Raw genomic sequence first — 21,517 nt, forward strand, 5'->3', positions numbered from 1 at the left:
ATAAGGACACATGCACACCAATGTTCATTGCAGTACTGTTTACAATAGCAAAGACCTGGAACCAACCCAAATGCCCATCGATGATAGACTGGACAGGGAAAATGTAGCACATATACACCATAGAATACTATGCAGCCATCAAAAACGATGAGTTCGTGTCCTTTGTAGGGACACAGATGAACCTGGAAACCATCATTCTCAGCAAACTGACACAAGAACAGAAAATCAAACACTGCATGTTCTCACTCATAGGTAGGTGTTGAAGAATGAGAACACATGGGCACAGGGAGGGGAGCATCACACACTGGGGTCTGTCAGAGGGAAATAGGGGAGGGACAGCGGGGGGGTGGGGAGTTGGGGAGAGATAGCATGGGGAGAAACACTAGATATAGGTGATGGGGAGGAAAGCAGCAAATCATACTACCATGTGTGTACCTATGCAACAATCTTGCATGTTCTTTACATGTACCCCAAAACCTAAAATGCAATTTAAAAAAAAAAGAGGAGACTTATATACAAAATAAAAATGTTTTTTTTTTCCATTCACCAAGAGAATCCAATGACATCTTGCCTTGCGAACTTGAAACTTAAATAGATTGTTTTGGTAAAATTATTCCAGAAAGGTAATCCAGATATATCTCTCTATATATAATTTCTAAGATTCATTCATGTTGTGTATTTCAGTAGTTTCTTCCATTTTATGGTTGAGCATTATTTGATTGTATGAATATAATTCAATCTCATTAACTATTCACTCACTAATGAATATCTGAGTTGGTTTTATTATTAATAAAGCTGCTATGAACATTTTTATAGGAACCTTTTGGTGGATATATGTGTTCATTTCTTTTGGGTCAATATCTGAGAATGCCATTGCTAGGTCCTAGGATAGATGACCCATACTGCTTAAGAGTTCTCCAGTATGTCCACTTTATATTCACACCAATAAAATATGAGCCCTCCAGTTGCTCTATATCCTAACATTTGTTATTTCCAGCAATTTTAATCATACCTATTGTGGTGAATGTAAAATTGTATCTCACAGTGGTTTTAATTCTGATTTCTCTTATGACTAATAACATGTTTACTGCCCATTTAAATATCTTTGGTAAAGTATCTGTTTAAGGCTCTTGCTTATTTTTATTGGCTTTGTCTTTTTCTTGTTGATACTGATAGTTTTTGAGTAGTCAAATTCTCTCATTCCAAATCACAAACCAGGAGTAGGTTGAGACCTTATTAAACTCTGAATCAAATGACTTATTTCACTGATGAATGACAGAGACAAAAGCTAAATAGACAAAAGAAAAATTAAATTCAGGCCTTCCGATTCCTAGGAAAATATTATTTCCACTTGCTTAAGCTTTCTTGCTCTGGCAATATTCTCAAGCATGTTTGAGAGAAACTGTCTGAAGAGGTTATTACAGGGCGGGGGCAGAACTAAAGCAGACAGTGCTGTTCTCTAAGCTGTTTTTCACTTGCACTGCCCATTCCCATACCTCCCATTTCAACTCATGCAGCTCTGCATTCCTTGTTTTATACGCTAAACTTTTACTTAAGAAAAGGTTGTTTTGTGGAAAAAAAGGGAAAACTACTCTGATATAATGGATTATAGAAAATCTGATCAAATGTTATCCTAATTTCATATTTACATATGGAATATAAATATTTTCATAGAACAAATTTGATGTATACAAAAAGTAGCACATAAGCTTAACCTTACATGGCAATTGAAATCAAGCAGTAATGGCTAATAGGAATTCTAGATTTATTGTGTCTGGAATAAACAAGAAAGTGAGTGATGACTTATGCCACATCTGACACAGGACCAAGAGTAGAGACTGGCAATACATAATCCACATACTTGTCAGGCCTGTTTGTGTAGCAACTATAATTTGGTCTACCACCTTTCTGTATTCAGCACAAAGACGGTCTGGTAGTGAATAATAACAGTATGTTTCTCAATAAAAATGTAAACAGTGGATAGATATATTGCTTCACTCAATATATTTCTTGTTTTGTCTCTAATTCATCTTATACATCTTGACCAATTATCACTAATTCTTAGCTGCTTTTCTGTCTTAAAGATGAAAAAAAAACACTTGAGACTTTATACAGTGAGATAAAATTTTGGCTCATATTAATTTTGACTCCCTTTTTGTTTCTGACTACATTCTTTAGACTAATTTTTAATTTTAAAAATGTATTCCTCATAATTGGTTTCTTCTTCTCTTTTAGCTACATGAGTTCTACCACCACTTCCATTCAACTTTTTAATATATATATTTTTAAGTGTACAACTTTAATCACATGTACAACACCACTATAAAACTCCAAAATATTTTCATCATTCTAAAAAGAAACTGTATCTATCAGCAGTCACTCCCATTCTCTCTTCTCCCAGCCCCAGCAACTACTAGCCTTTGTATTTCTATAGACTTGCCTTTTCTAGACTTTATGTATAAATTTACGTGGTCTTTTAGAACTGACTTCATAACATAGTGCTTTCAGGGCTCAAACATGTTGTAGCATGTATCAGAACTTCATCCCTTTTAAAGGCTGAATAATATATCATCATAGCTAGATTACATATAGTTTATCCATTCAACAGTTGATACATATTTGGGTTGTTTCAACCTTTTGGCTATTATGAATAATGCTGCTAAGGAATAACATGTACAAGTGTCTGTGTGAACACATGTTTTCAAGTCTCTTTAGTAAGTATCTAGGAATGAAACTGCTGAGTCATACAGTAATTCCCAGGTTAACTTTTTGGGAAATTGCTCAACTGTTTTCCAAGGTAGCTAAGACTATAACATTTTACATTCCCACCAGTGTTAAAAAAGAAACACCTGATCTTTTCATCTATGAAATATGTTTATCAGACCTTTAACATATTTTAAGCATTTCTTTAGATTCCTATGGGATCTGTATTGAAATTTAAAAAAAACCCTTATCGTGCCATTTTATTAATATTTCAATTTATAACATTCAATAACCATAACTGAAAGAACTATCTCAATAACTTAGTTTCACTGAAACACTAAATTTTATCTGCAAAACAATCCTTTTTTTCTTTTAGCTGTACTACACATTCCCAGAACATAAAATATGGCTGGGTTCAGAGATTAAAATGTCATATAAGTATAAATAATATTTATCATTTATTTTGTACTTTCTATCCTAGTACAGAAAATCAAGAGCTAACTAAGCAGAGGAAATATTGACAGAAATAAAATTTCTTTAAAATGAAGTTCTAAATTATCTAAAGATTACAATTTAAACCTTCAGAAGCAAGGGTTTGAAATTCTAGAAATTGCAAGCTGATCTAGAGTGGCTGCCTGGGAAAGAGAATGAAAGTAAGAATGGGTTACAGTGGTGCATGGGGCAACTTTTGGGGGTGATGGAAATGTCTGTTTTCTTAATTGTGGTATCATTTCACATAAGTATACATAAATCAAAATGAACCAAATTGCACACTTTAAATATAAGCATTTTGTTGCATTTTATTTATACCTCAATAAAGTCAAAAACATAATAAAAAGAAATAGCCGGGCGCTGTGGCTCACGCCTGTAATCCCAGCACTTTGGGAGGCCAAGGCGGGTGGATCACGAGGTCAAGAGATCGAGACCATCCTGGTTAACATAGTGAAACCCCGTCTCTACTAAAAATACAAAAAATCAGCTGGGCATGGTGGCGCATGCCTGTAATCCCAGCTACTCAGGAGGCTGGGGCAGGAGAACTGCCTGAACCCAGGAGGCAGAGGTTGCAGTGAGCCGAGATCGTGCCATTGCACTCCAGCCTGGGCAACAAGAGCGAAACTCCGTCTTAAAAAACAAACAAACAAACAAAAAACAAACAAACAAAAAAAACAAATAAAAAGAAATAAAACTCTGTGTGTCTTTGGGTTAGCTTCAGTGTTTCCGAAACTACATCCCATACAATTTAAGTGCAAGAATTCTTCAAAACAAACATCCTACAGCCAAATAATTTCAAGAAAAATTTAGAACAGATAGGCTTACAAGTAAAACAGATTGCTACCTCAATTACCTAGGATGCTAGTATGCACTATGATTTTCCAAAGGGAGTATTTAGTATACAGATTTTCCCAAACCTGTGTGACCTTAGAAGCAGTTATTTCACTGAATTTTGAAAATCAGGGAAGAAATCTTAATGAAGTTAACACATAATGGGAAAACATTAAAAATAAATCAGAATAAAATCTTCAAATATTAAAACACAGCAATTACAAGATCACGTGCCTTCAGAGTCAAGGCAACACACTAACAAAAATAACAAAGAGTGTCCAGAATAAAAGATATTTATTTGTACTGAAATTAAGTCTAGTTGCTTTCCTTTAAAAGACAAAAAGAAAAACAAAAAAACAAACATACCATACCTAGAGCTTCTAGTTTGCTACCTTTGTATTAAAAGAGTTATGTCAAATTCCTTTTAATGCTCCTTTCTAGGCCATTTGGAAATTGAGTAACAGAACAGCAGCCTTTGAGAGAAAAAATTACGATCAGACCTGTAGCAATCTAGGTAGGCTTAAGTATAGGTTTAGAAAAAAAGTTGTAGCTTACTAAATAACCCATGTGGGCAAAAGAGAAAAGCCTTAGAAAATCCAGCAATTCTTTTTAAGTTTTATTTCTATAAGTAAAATCAGTCTTCGTAATTCAAATTTTGAATTATAAAAAGCTATAAGGAGTTCTAAGACTAGTATCACTTATTTGAATTTTTATGCTAAAATTAAGATCTGTAAAAATAAAATTTTAAGTCTCAAGTATAAAAAGCATTTCTCTTTGAATCTGAGGAACAGAATATATTAATTGTAATGGCCAATATTTATCACTTATTAAACGATAAAAATAACCATATGAGATTAGTACAACTGAATCCATATAACAGACTTATAAATATTATTATTATCCCCTTTGTCAATGAGGAATTGAGGCACAAAAAGGTCAAGAAACTTACTCAAGGACACAGACATATTACATGAATTGTACCCTAGAAAGCATAACATTCTTTTGCCTCTACATGTAAAAAAAAAGACTTTGGAAAGTAATAATCTTGACTCAAATAAACAAGCTATCTTTTAACTTCCTACTAAAACTTGTCTTTCTCAAGAAGGATTTTGCTGAATAAACTAAATACTAAGTCATAGTAAATATAACTTTTATTCCAAATTGTTTCAGTAAGATTTTGGTTTAAGCTTGAAAAACAAGAAAGTCCTATTTTCAGATACTTTTGAGAAATACTTGAATAATCTATAAATAACACACTAACTCCAAATATATCTAATTTATAACACTGTTTACTATCTTGGTGGTTTTCAAGGTATACTAGCATGTTAAACGTTTTGAGAAGACCTGAAATACAGAAACCAGTTTAACTTTTTAAAACATTTGCTTAATGAGTCTATAATTAACAAGGCTATTATCAACAAAATACTTCACAAAGTTTCATTATAAAGAACAATTTATAACCAATTTTCTGAAAATTAAATATATTACTTAATATTCCTAAGAGACTTTTACCAAATAAACTCTTACCTGTTTATTTTCTCCAAATTCTTCTACACAGGTCCAGGCTGAAGAGATTGTGTTCCCTGTCTGTAAGCAGTGAAGACAGAAAATAATTGAGTCTTTAGATTGATGTTATCCCTATCTTGGAAGTGCATGGAATCCTTGATAATTTTAGTTAAAAACCTTTTGATCAGTAAATAAAAATAACAAATTTAGAGAAAAAGAAGTGAGTAGCAAATAGTTATTTCCGGAATTCCACAAAGATGAACAAAGAGAAGAGTTATTTTGATATTTGAATGAAAATTATGAGTAATATATCATCAGAAAAAAATTTTACCTTTTTAAACAAATTATCACTTCCCTGCTAAGATAAAGAAAAGACTTTAAAAATCAATGAGATCACCCAATTTCTGTTAAGCAGAAAGCCAAAGAATCTAAGCAAATTTGGGAAACAGAAATGCTGTATAAGGTATAGTTATTTTACATATGAAACACCATTTCCTTGCTGTGTTGAAAAAAATAGATGGCCAAATTAATGCTAAATTTAAATATTTCTTCCTCACAGCTAAATTTTATCTACTTGAAATCTAATTTAGTCATATATAGTACAATTGTGAGCATCCATCTATTTTAGTGGTTATCTCTTCATATGCCTTAAAGCTTTCTGTTATGAATATATATCAAAATCTATGCTAAGAAATTGCGTATAAAAGTATAAGCAATGAAAAATTTCTGATAACCTATAGAAAACCAGATTTTAAAATAACCACCTAAAGACTGTAATTCAGTAAAAAGATAGTCACAATATCTTCTGCTTACATGATGAACTAGGTGACATTAATAAACCTTCTTGGTGAGTACTAGAAAATGTAAGAAATTATTAATAACAAAAAGGTATGTTGGCAATCACTGAGAACAACCAAGACAGTGACAAGTTATGGGGCTGTGATCTCAGACAAGAAGAAAACCAAAGGTAGGTGTACCTCTTTGGGAGGTGCACTTCCCCTGGAAGTGTTGGCCTATTCCCAAAAGGTCCCTCTCGGGACGTAAGGGAAGGTGCCCAGAGACCAATTCTGAATCTAGGAGGACTAAAACTACAACTAGGGAGCTACTAACAAGGGATGACTGGAACTAAGTAAAAATGAACCACAAACAGACAAACTTTAACAGAGACTAAATTTAACTTTGAATCTTCTCAATTCCTGCCTAGATTAAAGCAATCTGGGATTGTCAGTCCTTTGGCCACCTTTCTGAAGGCAAAATAAATCTTCTATGAATAAATACAACATCATGCTAGCCTTCAAACTGTCTCTACAATTTTACATACAGAATATCTGGTATTGAGTAAAAAAATAAGCAGTTATACAAGGAGGTAAATCAGTATCACCTAAAACCAACAGAAACAGCAGACAACAGTAACAGATCTACAGGGTATTTAGATAATTAAATTTCAGAACTTAGTATTAAAATAACAATGCCTAATACACTCAAGAAAATAAAAGACTAAAATTTTTGGAAGAAAACAGAAATCATAAAAGAGACTCAAATGGAATTCTAGAACTGAGAAACAAATCTAAGTGAATGGTTCTTATGATAAAACCTTTTAAATTTTTTACAGATGAAAAAATTCACAAACCAAAAGACAGGTAAGAAAATATACAGACTGAAAATACAAAAGGATGAACAATACAGAAGAAATATAATAAATATACAGGTTACAGTAAAAAGGTTTAACATGTGTAGCTGGCTACCATAAAGAAAGAAGAGAGAAAATAAACAAAAGCAATATTTGAAAACGGAATAACTTAGAACTTCCTAATACAAACGAAAAATATTAATCTAGACTTCAGAAGTGGTAAAAGTACCAAGCAAGATGAAAACTAAGAAGACTACACAAAAGTCAGGTCCATAATAGTAAAACTTCTGAAAATCACAGATAAAAAATGTATACTAACAGTAGCTGAGTACAGAGAATGATGGCACAATTCATGTTCAAAGGAGTAACAAATTGATCAACAACATATTTCCCAAGAGAAACAATAGTAACTAAAGGAAAATGGAATCATAACAGCAAAGGGCTGAAGTAAAATAACTGCTGGTCTATCAAAAATACCCTTTCAAATGGCAGGTGAACTAAAAATACATTCAGATAAATTGAGATAATCTGTCAAGAGCATATCCACACAAAAGAATATATGAATGAATATTCTTTAGGTAGAATAAACAATTCAAGTGGAAGCTCAGAGATGGAAGAAACAGAGGGCAAAGGAAATGATAAGGGTATAAATCAATATCAATGCATATTAAGTCTAAAAACAATTATAACTAGGTATTTTTATATTAGGTATTGTAAGGTTTTAAATGTATAAGGTTTAAAATATTTATAAGTACCAATGACATTACATAAATTGTAAAACAAATCAAAGTATACTAAGTTCCCTGCATTGTCTAGCATGTGATAAAATAATATTAGACTTCAGTAGATTAGGAATGCATAATGGCGTCTATAGAGTAATGACTAAGAGATTAAAGACTGTATAACTAATACAGCTAAAGAAAATAAATTCAAAATAAACACTCTATGTAAAAAAAAGAAATGAGAAAAGTGATACAGAACAAGCAGAGAAAATAGAATGCAAATGGCAAGATGAGAGACTTAATCCCAAGCATATTGTTGAGGACATTAAATGTATATTTAGAAATTAATGCTGAAGTTTCAAGAAGAAATCAAAACATAAAACAGAAAATATTTTTAAACAAATAATAAAAATAAATCATATCAAAAAAGCTCAGTGGCTCACACCTGTAATCCCAGCACTTTGGGAGGCCAAGGTGAGTATATCACTTAAGGTCAGGAGTTCAAGATCAGCCTGGCCAACATGATGAAACCCTGTCTCTACTAAAAACACAAAAATTAGCCAAGTGTGGTGGTATGCATCTGTAATCCTAGGTACTTGAGAGGGCGAGACAGGAGAATTGCTTTAACCCAGAAGGCAGAGGTTGCAGTGAGCCGAGATTATGCCACTGCACTCCAGTCTGGGTGACAGAGTGAGACTCTATCTCATAAAATAAAATAAAATAAAAGTAAAGCAAAATGTATGGGATGCAGCTCTAACCATACTTAGGAGAGATATTTGTAGCCTTAAAGGGGCTAAGAACTCTAAGACAGCCTCTTAAATAGTATTCCACATATTCAAAAAGATAAAACACCAATTTTATATAAATTCTTCCAAAGAACAGTGAAATTGAAAACATTTCCCAACTATTTTTATGAGTAAAAGTATGGGCCAATCTCACTGATGAACACAGATGTAAAAATCCTAAAGAAAATACCAATATATTTTAGCAATATATAAAAAGTGTAATGTACCATGACCAAATTGAGTTTACTTTGAAAATATAAGATTGATGTAACATTCAAATACCTCAAACAATGCAACTTGTTGCATTAAAAGAATAAAAGACAAAAATGATGTAATTACCTAACTAGAATCAGAAAAGTTTTTGACAAAATTCAATTCCCATTCATGATAAAAACTCTTACAAAGCAGAATAAAAGAGTATCTTAAGTGATAAAGGGCTTCTGTAATAAAAGCTACAACACACATCATATCTTAATGGAGAAATATTCAAAGTTTATAAGGATGGTTTCTATCATCATTTGTATTCAATGCTGAAAAGGCAGTTCTAGCCCGTGCAGTAAGGCAAGAGAAAAAAGAAACATATAAAGGATGAAAAGGAAGAAAAAGATCTTTACATTCAGTTGATAAAAGTGTATGCAGAAAAATTACTGTAAACTATCTGACACCTATCGTAGTTTTATCCAATATATTAAGAAATAAATTGTTTTCACATAAAGCAGGAACAATTAGAAAACAAAATTATTTTTTATGACATTATGGATAAACACTAGGTATATACCTGAATAAAGACGTAGGTAAATTACTGAATTAGTACATTTTTTAAAAGCCTAGGTAAATGGAAAGATGTATCATGATCATGGTTTAGAAGACCCAATACTATAAAAATGTTATTAGTTATCAAATTGATCTATAGATTCAATTCAATTCTAATCAAAATCTAGTTAGGATTCTGGTTTGAGGTATAAAGTTACAAGTGGATTCTAAAATTCATATGGAAATTCAAGGGCTGAGAAAAGTCGAGATAATTGTAAAGAAGAAAAAATAAATGAGAAAATATTCTTTACCAAGTATCATAAAGTTTCAGAATTAAAACAGTATGGTATTGGTACAAAAACAAACACATCAATGAAATAGAATGTTAATATCCAGAATAAGTCATATATGTATGTGCATACTGGAAGGGAGCATATATACGTTTATGAATGATTTATGTATGATTTATGATTTATGTTAAGGTAGCACTGGAGAGTCATGGGAAAATAGCAGAATTCAAAAAATGGTGTTAAGTGAATATTAATATGGGGGGGAACTCTGATACTTTGTATTGTCACTAAATTTAGATGATAAAAATTTTCTAAAAGACAATATAGAAAATATTTCATGACCCTGAGGTGAAAAAAGGTTTTCTCATCAGGATGCAAACGGCACTAACTTTAAAATTGAACAATTGAGTATTAAAATTAAGAAGTTCTGTTTTTCAAAAATAACTGAATAAACAGGTAAGTCATAGAATAGAACAGGTATTTAAAAAATATAGTCAATAAAGGACTTGTATATCAAGTAATAAAATTAAAAAAAGAGAAAGCAATAGAAGCAGCAAGACTTGAACAAGAAAGATACTTCAACAATACATTACTCTGTAATGTCCTATAATAACTTATGATCAATATCATAAGTTACCATCATATAAAAATTACAATTACAGTAAGGAATATATACCAATCAGAATATACAAAATTTAAAAGACTGATACCTAAGTGTTGGCAGGAATGTGGAACTGGAACTTTCATTTACTGCTAGTAAAGTGTAAATCAGTATACTCACTTTGGAAAACTATTTGGCCCTATTTACTAAAGTTTAAAAAATATGAGTGACCACTTTCACTCCTATATATTCAACAGGAATGTGTGCAAATGAGCACTAAAAACACTATGTCAAAGAGAGCATCATTATTCAAACAGCCCCAAACTGATAGTTTCACCAGCAAAGACAGCAAGTTATTCACATTCCGGTGAAATAGTTGCATCATCAATGAGAGCAAATGAACAGTACTGCTACACAAACAGGAAACAGTATAAATCAATCTCACAAACATAATGTTAAAAGAAGCCAGACAAGATGATATAAAATGTTATATAAGTTTCAAAAATACATAAAATCAGTCAGACGAGTGCTTCCTTTGGCAGGAAGGAAAGTAATGTCTGGAGAAAATATGAGACAGTCTTTTGGAGTATTGTTATTTTATGTCTTTACCTCAGTGGTGAGTTTTAGTCAATTCAGTCCCATGAGGGACTATGGCAATTTACTGAACTCAAACTCATTATTTATGCACTTTTCTGTTTGTATGTAACGTTATAGCTTAAGGAGTTTAAAAAACGTGTGTGTGTGGGGATTAAAAACCTGTCAGTGATATACATAAAGAAGAAGTTGATAAGGTATAATTATAATAAAATATAAAATCACTTTATAAATAGCTATTACCAAAATAGAGCATATGAAAATGATTGACTAATTTAAAAACTATAATGATGATTTTCAGTACAGATGCCAAATAGAAATACTACTAAATATGGAACAATTCTTTTTTTCATAACACCTTCACTATCTACCACCTGGAGTTTTACAATTAACTTTGTTAATCTTTGGTTTAAATGAAATTAAATTTAACAGGAAAAATGCTGGGATTTAAATTACCAATATATAACAAATTTCTGTTAGCATATAGAACAGATGGTGATAATTCTCACAACAAAAGCAAAAACTATCGGCAGAGTCTCAATTTAGTGTCAAATGCAAGGTTACTACAGTACTTACTGGTGCTTTCACGCAATTTAATTTGCCATCTTATCTGTATCATTCCTTTTTAAAAAGCAACAACTGCTAATAAATATATTCTGATAAATTATTTCAAAAGGGATTATTTAGTAAGCAAGACAATAAGAAAGAAAATAGGGGAAAGAAAAGGCATGTCAAAAGTGGAGAATAAGAACAGGATAAATTAAACTTCAAAGACCAGAGATAGGATCTTTACCAATTCTCTGTAAAATGGGAATCATTAAATGTTTTATATTTAGTTTTCTAGAAGTTATGTAGGAATAAGGGCCAAAATAAGGGTAAAGTAAGTAAAAATCTCACTAAGCTCCTAATTTTCATTACTTTCAAGAACACGTAACATTGTAGATAGATGATTTGTTCTACCAACGTGATGAAGTTTTAAACGTCCCTGAAAACTAATTACAAAAGCATATTCTGTATCTTTGAAGAAGATTTTACTAGTCTTTAGTTTGAGAGAAAATTCCATGTAAATTTTAAAGTAAATGGTATGAAAGATGAAAATTATTTTTCAGGCTCTCAGGTATGTCATACTGTTTCTTCTTTTGAAGACAGAAAATAACAGTGCACAGGATTCCAGTGCATTCCAAATAAGCCTACTATATCAGCATCCCGAATTATCAAGGTTTTTTCCTGCCTTTACGAAACTAAACTGAAAGGAACACCACCATCTTCTCAGTTTACACCTGTGTAGAATAATAATAAAGCATAATGCTAGTAATAAACTAAGATTAGAACTAACATACAATAAGTGATTGATGTTTCCTATTTGTGAAGCCTTGATCAAATGTTACAGATTATGCTAGATATAACTGTGGATTATGTAATGAATTTTAAAAGAAATTTTATAATTGCACGTTACATACATCATTATACTCTATATTATATTTGGTTGATATAAAGACACAGGTTTTCTCAGAGGGTTTAAAAACAATTACAACTTTAATCTCCTATTCCACTATACATATATTACATATAAATAACATATACACATCCAATATAAAATCATCCATAAGCCCCAGTCTGTATTTCAAGGGTTTCTATTATTTTGAAACCCCCAACATGAGCATGTTAAAAATTATATACTGGTAAATTTTACTTTGGTGACATCTATACAGATATCTCAGCACATTAACCACCATTTATAATTTAACAGTGCCTGTCAACTTCCTATCTCGTGTATTTCTTCCCCAATCCTTTCTTCTTTTGGCACAAAGCTCAGCCAAAATTTATCTTTACTTGTAGATACAAGGAAAATATGTAGATTGCTTTAAATTATTTGAAAAGCACCATATGCTAAGTACTAAAGGAGACACTACTCCCCCATACAATGCAGGAAATAACAACAAACCATACATATACAAAGTCTCTTGGGTTTATATGCATGGATGGATAAAAAATTTTGTAAGAGTAAATAAAAATATAAAAATTCAATGATATTATAAAGAAAAAGTCATTTTGGGTTACTATGTCCAATAAAAGCTTAATAGAAAAGTAGATGAGTATAAGCAGAATATTCTAAGCACAGTGCACAGCAGTAGGAAGGACCTAGACCTAATGAGCATGGCAAATTCAGATATCACAGCAGAAGTGTACGGCTATGGTTAGATTAAATGGGGCCAAAGAGTAAGGCATTCTGAACAAGAGAATGTGAAGTTCAGAGTATTTGATTATACTAAAATAGCAAGCCATGATAGGTTTCTGAGCAAGGAAAGGGAGTAACAATGAAAAAGCATAAATATATTTGGACTAACAAATTATATGTATTCGGATGTTTTGAATATAATCAGAGTAAAAATGAGTACCAGGTAACAGGGGACCAGGAAATAGATATAAACAAACTTTGCCTGTTTGACATTCTGTCTAGAATCTGGATGGGGGAAGACACAGATCATCTGCCATCTTGGACACATGCCATTGGTTGGCAATGCTTATCCTTTGGTAAATTTAAAAATCATGAAGCTACCTTGTAAACAAGATAATGTTTACAAAATTTTTCTAACTCAGAATGATTTATTTAGAATTCAACCAGATGTCTCACATCCATACTATAATGGAAGGGGTCTGGTACATGGGCTTCTTGTAGGTCTCCTAAGGCCAAAACGGTATCTAGAAAAAAAAGGTAAGGCAGGATTGAAAGCCCATCTCATTGTGTGTTAACTTATAAAAACATAATTTGCCAATAATATTCCACAAGACCACACTGTCTGTTAACAAATACTAGACAAAAGCCAGTTTTTCATTGAAATCATGTGTATTTACAAAAAATAGCAGTTAAAAGCACAGCCTATTAGCTAACCAGGATCTTGTGCAAATTATTTAACATACTGAATGAAGCCTGTTTAAAAAAAAAAAAAAAAAGGTAAAGAAGTGCCAACATTAAAATCCTGTCTACCACAGGCCGGGCACGGTGGCTCACGCCTGTAATCCTAGCACTTTGGGAGGCCGAGGCAGGCAGATCACTTAAAGTCAGGCGTTCATGACTAGCCGGGCCAATACACTGAAACCCCGTCTCTACTAAAAAAACAAAAATCGGCCATGCATTATGGCACGTGCCTGTAATCCCAGCTATTCAGGAGGCTGAGGCAGGAGAACTGCTTGAACCTGGGAGACGGAGGCTGCAGTGAGCCAAGATCCTGCCACTGCACTCCAGCCTGGGTAAGAGCGAGACTTTTTCTCAAAAAATAAATAAATAAATAAATAAATAAATAAATAAATAAATAAAAAATAAATAAATAAATCCTATCTCACAAAGAACTGTGAGAATAATATATTATGTAAAGGTATTAAACACAAAATCTAACACTTAGTAAGTGCTCAAAGAATCTTAACTTTTATTATTTCTAATATTTATATTACATATGATTGGAAACTGGTGTCTTGGATTTGTTTTCTAAATAATTATTCTTCACTATTTACATGGTACTTAATATATAAAAGACAATGTTCTGGGCCCTTTACAATTTTAACTGATTTAATACATGTAACTACCCTATGAGATAAATATTATTATCATTCCTATTTTACAAATGAAGGGCAGAGAAGTAACTTTTCCAAGTAAGTAATGAAGCTGGAATGTGAACCCAGGAAATCTGGCTCCAAATGCCATACTCTTTTTTCCCATGTTGCCAATATGCTATGCCAATAATTTCCTTTTCCTGAAATTCTTTCTAAAGTGCATTGTACCATTTCCTGACCCTCATCCTAGTTTAGGTCAGGTCATCCAATCGTTATGTCCTCATAATCCCCTGTACTATTTCTGAGCATTTATAGGAACTCTAACTGAATATTGACTTCAATAGAATGTAAGGTCTATGAAAGCAGCAACTGTGTCTAATTCACTACAGTAATTCTCATAACTCTATACAAAACAGTATTAAGTAAATATCTGTTGAAGGAACGCATTTTAACAAGATTTGACAATCAAACCATCTACCAGTTAATAAACTAAACATGAGAATGGAAAGTCTAAAGAAATAAGCAAAAAGGATATTCTTAATGAGAATAAAAATTCCCAAATCAAACTTTCTTAAATCACAGTTTGCAAAAGGTAAGTTTTTCAGAGGGCTTGAAAATGGCAAGGTTACTATATTCCAAGTGGTAATAGGGAAGATAATTCTCAGTTACAATAGTCTAGTAAAGACTCTCTTCTTCCCCCATATATTTATTTAATAAATAGATTTAAAATAAATGCTAAAAAAATTGTGTTTGTTATTTTGTACTGAGAAGAATACAGAATATTAACTAGCTGAAAGGCTTATAGTTCCGACTTATATTAAGTCATAATCTACCTGCTTAAAACTTTGTTTTAGACTTAATTCTACTTCCTAGAGCTCCAAAGATAAAGACTAAAGTCTTTTTTCCAGTGCAAGTACTTCAAACATTTGAAAAGAGCAATCTCATTTCCCCTATAAGTATTATTTACAGACTAAACAGTTCCAAATATTTCAGCTGTTAACTGTCCTATTACATATTATGGAGTTTCCAAGCTCTCCCTAGTTGTCAAGGTCGAATTAAATTGTGGTGCCCATAAGCAAACACCACATTCCAGATATAGTCTGAGTAGAATAAAATTATTTAGTCTCGATAATATTAACTTTCCTATTTTACCTTGAGTTATATTGAGACTCTCTAGAGTAGAACGACTCTATTCCAGTTTTGACAAAATAATACAAGTTCTCACTCTTGGCTGGCTTTCATTCTTCTCCATTTTATTTAATAATGAAATATACAAACAGAGAAAATATATACAATATAGATGTGTATGCCTTACATCCTTATAAAAATAAAAACATGTACTCACCACTCAAGTTTAGAAATAGGCAATTATCAATACCTCAGAAGTCCCTTTGCATCCTTTCCAATTTCTCCCTTCAAGTAATCATGCAGATCCTAACTTGCAAGTGTTAATAATTCCCTGGCCTTTTTTATGGTTTTACCTCATAATCGTCTATCCCTAACAGTCTATTGTTTGGTTTTGCTTGGCTTTATTTTCCTAACCATAATTTCCCATTGTCTCTATTTCTTGAATTTAAAATCTGAATCCTTTTGCATTTTATATATTCTTAAGGAGCCACCCTAGAACTTTTGTGGAATAAGGCAGGAATGAAAATGAATAATCTATTCTTACCAGTAAAAAGGATGGAGAAAAGACAGAAGGCAGACTATTACACTGCTTAGGTAAGTGCACTGCATCAATATGAGACAATGTCATCTCTCCAGGATAAGAAATTGGGTGGATAAATTGAATATCTTTTCATCTCTTCCTAAGCTGGGTTTTGTAACAGGGCCTTTGAATTTGTGTAAATTTCCAGAATCAATATACTATATGTTTAAAGAGCATTCTAGGATAAATAATTAAATAAGCTAATCCAGATTATTTGGTTTCAATTTATTCATGCCTCATATCTAAATATTTGGGAGTTGATTATAGAAGTTTTTGTCATAGAAAACTCATTATATAGAATTTTAGAATAAAAAAAACTAAAATTAGGAATCATTACAGAAAAATTCTGATAAAATCTAAAGGCAATGACATAATTCTCCAATATATCAATTCAAATGAGAGCATCTGACATCACCAAGCTGCTTTCCAAGGCCTCAGAGGATTGATGAAAACCCTGTCCTTCCTTCTCCCAAGCCACATTAGCGAATGTAGCAACTCCCTGCTTGGAGCATAAATCACAATAACAAATACATAAATAAGAAAATAAAATGTAAAGATTTAAAAAAATCAATAAAAGTGAGTTTTTTTTAGAACACTAGTATATTGGTGAGAAACAGAAGAGTCACACATATGTATTTCATTCAGTACAATAATTTAAAAATCTTAAGTCTGTCTACCAAAACAGGGAAAATATTAAGAAAATCATGACTATCTCATTTGTAAATCCCTCTCAGAAACCGAGTGAGTGCTCTGCATAGTGAAAGCAATCATAATTTTGCTTAGTATCACCTCTTTCCCTTTAATTCTTAAGTGAAAACAAGTAATTTTTCAATGTTCTGGTATAATCACTATTTTATACTTGATACACACAACTAAGTTCATACCAAGGAATCTCTTAAGTGATTCTTAATTTCTCCACGAAACACATGTACACACATGCATACAGGTGAAACACCTTTAAATTAACAAGCATTTCTCTGCTCTAATTATTTATAGTGCAGAATACAATCTTAATCTGTTATCCAAAGATAATGGCTCACCTGAAACCTTATAAATTCTGTGCCCCAAATTATCAAATACTTTCGTAAATTCTTAACTACAGATTTGGTCACACTTGAACCAAAAATTAGCTGGGCAAAAAAAAAGCCATCCACATATATGGTACATATGCTGCAACTTTTATGAATATTCATTTACCCCGTAATCTGGCCAGTAAACAAGCAGACTGGAACTATGTATTGCTAGAACAAAGTTAACAAGAAAAAAATTAAGTATATGGGCTTCGATCTTACAAAAATCCATATACAAAACGGTATTAAAGAAAAGTACAAAGAAAACAAGTAACTTTAATAAAAACATCCTTAGACCATATAATGGAAGGACAATCAAAATGCACAAAAGAAAAAGTAAAGCATAGGTCAACACAGATTTATCTACTCTATAAAAAGAAGCTGCAGTTTTATATCATGGTTTACATTTTTATTTAAGTGCCAATCTCTTGAATTTATTTGTGTACAGAAATCAAGGTATACTGTTTAAACATACAAGAATAGTAACAAAGTACACACACCAAATTATCAGGCAATACAACTATAAGAGACTGATGTTTTCTAATGATTGCACTCCTACATACTTTTTAACCTGAAGTTATAAACAAGAATTATAGCAGAGCTGATACTACTATCAGTGTGGTATAAAGATGATATTTACTGAATAAAAGCAATGCAGAAGCAAACTAAACGTATTTAGTTACCCAAATTATTTTCTTAAAATATGAATTATTGTGTATGTAGAATTTCATATGCAGGCCACTCTTATAGCTCAAATGTTACTTGCTATGTATGAGTCAAATAAGGGCCCACATGCCATTAATACATCTCTGACCAAATACTGTCACTTTAAGGAGCATGAAAATCCAAGGGGTTATTAATACTCTGGAGATTTAAAGGTCCTAATTATTTGAGGATACTAAGGTTTTTAATTTTTGTGCTTCCATTTTGAAGCTTCACAGGAAACTGAACCATTCTTTGAGGTAATATACTACCAGGTCTTGGAAAGAGGATTAACTGCTCTGGGATTTATCAAATATCAGATATTAACTAGTAAGGGCAGATACTATATTTGATTTTACCTAAAAGGCCAGGAAGCAACACTGAATTTTAAAGTGGTTAAAAGCACAAAATAAATTCATCATAGTGAAACCATCATTCTACATCATCTGTCTCCTTATTCACTAGTCCATTCACTTAATTACACTGCTATAGCATAAACAATTATTGTCTACTAAATAGGAAGCACAGATAAGGGCATGACAGGCTGAAGAAGACTAAGTGAAGCCTTTCACAGAGATTTTTCTGATTCTAAAACAAAACAAAAAAAAAAAAAGAAAGGTAAGACAAAGAGGAGGTAAAAATCAATGTAACATTAAAATTCCTTTTAAAATCACATTAAAAAATACGTATTTAGGGACATCATGTGGCAAAATTATGAATTGCTGCTTAAATTATGAACATTTAAGAATGGAACATATATACACAATTTCTAATGGCATCTGATATAAAGGGAAATTTTTAAAACTTTTTGAAAATATGAATTAAATGACAAGATTAGACATTAGATTAATATAGCAGTAGCTATCAAAACTAGTTTATTAGAAGAAGTATTTTAGGACTGTACTAACCAAGGACACTAAGAAGTTTAAGGTAAAGAATCAAGCATGGTTAAATAGATTTATGAAGGACATAAAATAATAACGATCACTTTCCCCAGTTAATAAATGTAACTATGGGACAGATACTGCCCACATGGCATGTTTTGATCCACATCATTATTTTCCTAGATCCTCTGTTACAAAAAGAAAACTAGTTTCCAAACTTTTAAGTAGTTGACTTGTTTTATAAAAACCTTGGTTTTGGCTATAGTAATTGAATAGTAAATTCAAAGAAAATAACTGAAAAACAATTACTTGTCATCATGCAAATAAAACAGTTGACTGACTGAATCTTTCATTTTTTTTGTCCAGCTGTTCTGCTGTAAAGGAGGCAGGCATAAGCTTTGAATTCTATAAAGGAAGGAATATTAAACTGATGAAAGATTAGTTCTTGCAAAAGCAGCTCTTAGTTTTAAACTATCTGAACTTAAATATGTATTTTTGCAGACACAAAATATTTTAAAGTATTATTTTTGGTTCTACACAGAATTTTTGATATTTTAAATAAAACCGTATTTTTTTTTTAGAAAAAAAGATTCCTTAAATCTTACTAAATAAAATCCTGATACTCTGAGGACATTGAGGTACAAAGACTAAACAATTCACTTGCCATTCTAAGGTCACACAGTTTGTCAATGGCTGATAAAGGATTTTCAACTCTTTACATTTTTATTCTAGTAATCATTATTCTATTAAACTGCTTCTCTCACTGTACTAACTCCATAATAATATTTATGGTGCATTAACACAAGTGTTAGTAAGATTTGAATTGTAAGTAATACTAGATGTTCATCCAAATGGTCTAAGGAAAAAAAAAAAAGTAAATTTCAAAGGTAACACAAATACATTTTCATGAGGACTAAGCCCTCTCAGAGGGTCAAAGACACATAGTTGAGTTAATGGAATTTTGGTCTCGCCACTTGGTCATATGAAAACAAATATATAAAATGTTATCTTGATGCCTATTTCTCATTTAAGTAGGTGAATTTTAAAAGAAATTCAGCAAATTACCTTTGTTCTTTAAAATGTCAGTTTGAACAGTATCATCAAAGTTAGAGCTGTAGTTAAAACCGGAAAAAAATACTTCTGAAAGTATTACTTTTCTATTTATAATTTATAATGCCATCATAATGTCACAGATTATTTCATGTTTAGCTTAAGTGCCTCCTAGAATTACTGCTTAAATTAAAACAAACAAACAAACACCTGGAGAAAGTTTCTCTTCATTTCAAAGCAATGGTTTGGAATATTTTTATCTAAAATTCTTTTTTATTTTTGCATTTCTGCCCATCAATCTGGAAATAATAGCTCATAAGAAAAAAAGCACCAAATATTTTTCAGATTAAAGCTTTTCACAATAGTATGCTTTCACCCTGCTGTCTTTCAGCAAATTTACAAGTGATAACAGAAATAAAAGCTTCATTTGAATAAAAGGATAAGCAAATAGTGACTATCATGCTTCGAACATCAATACCATTCAATTACTAGAAAAAAATGCAAGATTCTACGATGTATGCTATTTCAAAGTCAAATATAAGAAGCAATATAAAGTCAGTTGCAAAATGAATATTGAAAAAAAGTACAAAAGATATTGTAAGAATGAATATTCATACACAAAGTGGCCCACACAAATCGAGATGGATCCATTTAGGAAAAAATTACTTGCTCAGAAGAAAAGCAGATACTCCCAATATAGTTCCACTAAAAAAAATGCAAAGTTTTAAGAAACAGGACTAATGTGATTTTAATTAACTAATGTTCACATATTTTCAACTCCTTTAATTCTTCCTAAAATCATACTGAAATCATCAAAGCAAACAATATACAGAACTACTTGCCATTAAACTACCACCATGCTATTTTTCTAAAAGGAGTTTGCTCACATTGTGCCCCTCTCTGCCCACAAACTCTGCGAAAGGTTTACAACTGAGCTCAGGTAGGAAGCATACCTTTCCCTCTTGGACTCCCAAAATAACCCGTGCAAAGAATTTGTGTATCTGCCTTCATCGCTAGACTGTGACTCCTTAAATGAAAAAACAATGCTTTCCTTATTTTTAGCTCCCAAATAAGCACATTTAGCATGTAAGAGGCTTTCAAGAAAGATCTGTTGTTAAAAATAAATAAATAAATAAAAGTTAATCATTTATGGCCAGAACAACAGTACACAAATCAGATGAAATTAAATCAGTGTCACAAGCTAGTTTGTGACAGGTTCTTCATCCTTGTTTTTAAAAGCTTCAGATAACCATAGAAGTAAGAAAAAAAAAACCACTTTATCAGTATTACACACAGAACAGATGCCCTGCTTTAAATTATTTGCTAATAAACTATATTACAAGGTGAATTATATACACATAAGACAATCTCCCTCTTTTCACTATTCTCCAGGACTTCCTTTTTCAAAACTTGAACTCTCCAGGACTTTCCTTGATCTCCTTGATTTTGCTTATTCCACTTCTACAATGCAAAGAATCCTCCAAAGAAAAGCAGTGGCAACACTGAAAGGCCCAGATTCAAAACAGAGTTGACTTTTAGAAAGAACAGACTCTTCACCTTGACAGTTTGTTCCATTACTAAACAGATAACGAGACTGTGGAAAATAGAAGACTTATTTAAAAATAAGTAATACTGAATAACCCA

General features: G+C 31.8%; 1 protein-coding gene across 2 annotated transcripts in view; it reads right to left on the minus strand.

Moving 5' to 3' along the window:
* The window catches only part of RBM46 (RNA binding motif protein 46), a 56,256-nt gene that overhangs the window by 5,822 nt on the left and 28,917 nt on the right, over positions 1 to 21,517 (minus strand). The window contains exon 5 of one of the 2 annotated variants that reach the window (XM_032248611.1): positions 5,554 to 5,613. The exons of the other annotated variant lie outside the window; for it this stretch is intronic. Within the exon in view, the coding sequence (XP_032104502.1) occupies positions 5,558 to 5,613 (56 nt within the window). The 3' untranslated portion in view covers positions 5,554 to 5,557. The remainder of the gene's footprint in view (positions 1 to 5,553; positions 5,614 to 21,517) is intronic. 2 annotated transcript variants of the gene reach the window in all.

Source organism: Sapajus apella, unplaced genomic scaffold, assembly GCF_009761245.1.
Source record: "Sapajus apella isolate SASKATOON/1434 unplaced genomic scaffold, GSC_monkey_1.0 scaffold67, whole genome shotgun sequence".
Classification (NCBI taxonomy): domain Eukaryota; kingdom Metazoa; phylum Chordata; class Mammalia; order Primates; family Cebidae; genus Sapajus; species Sapajus apella.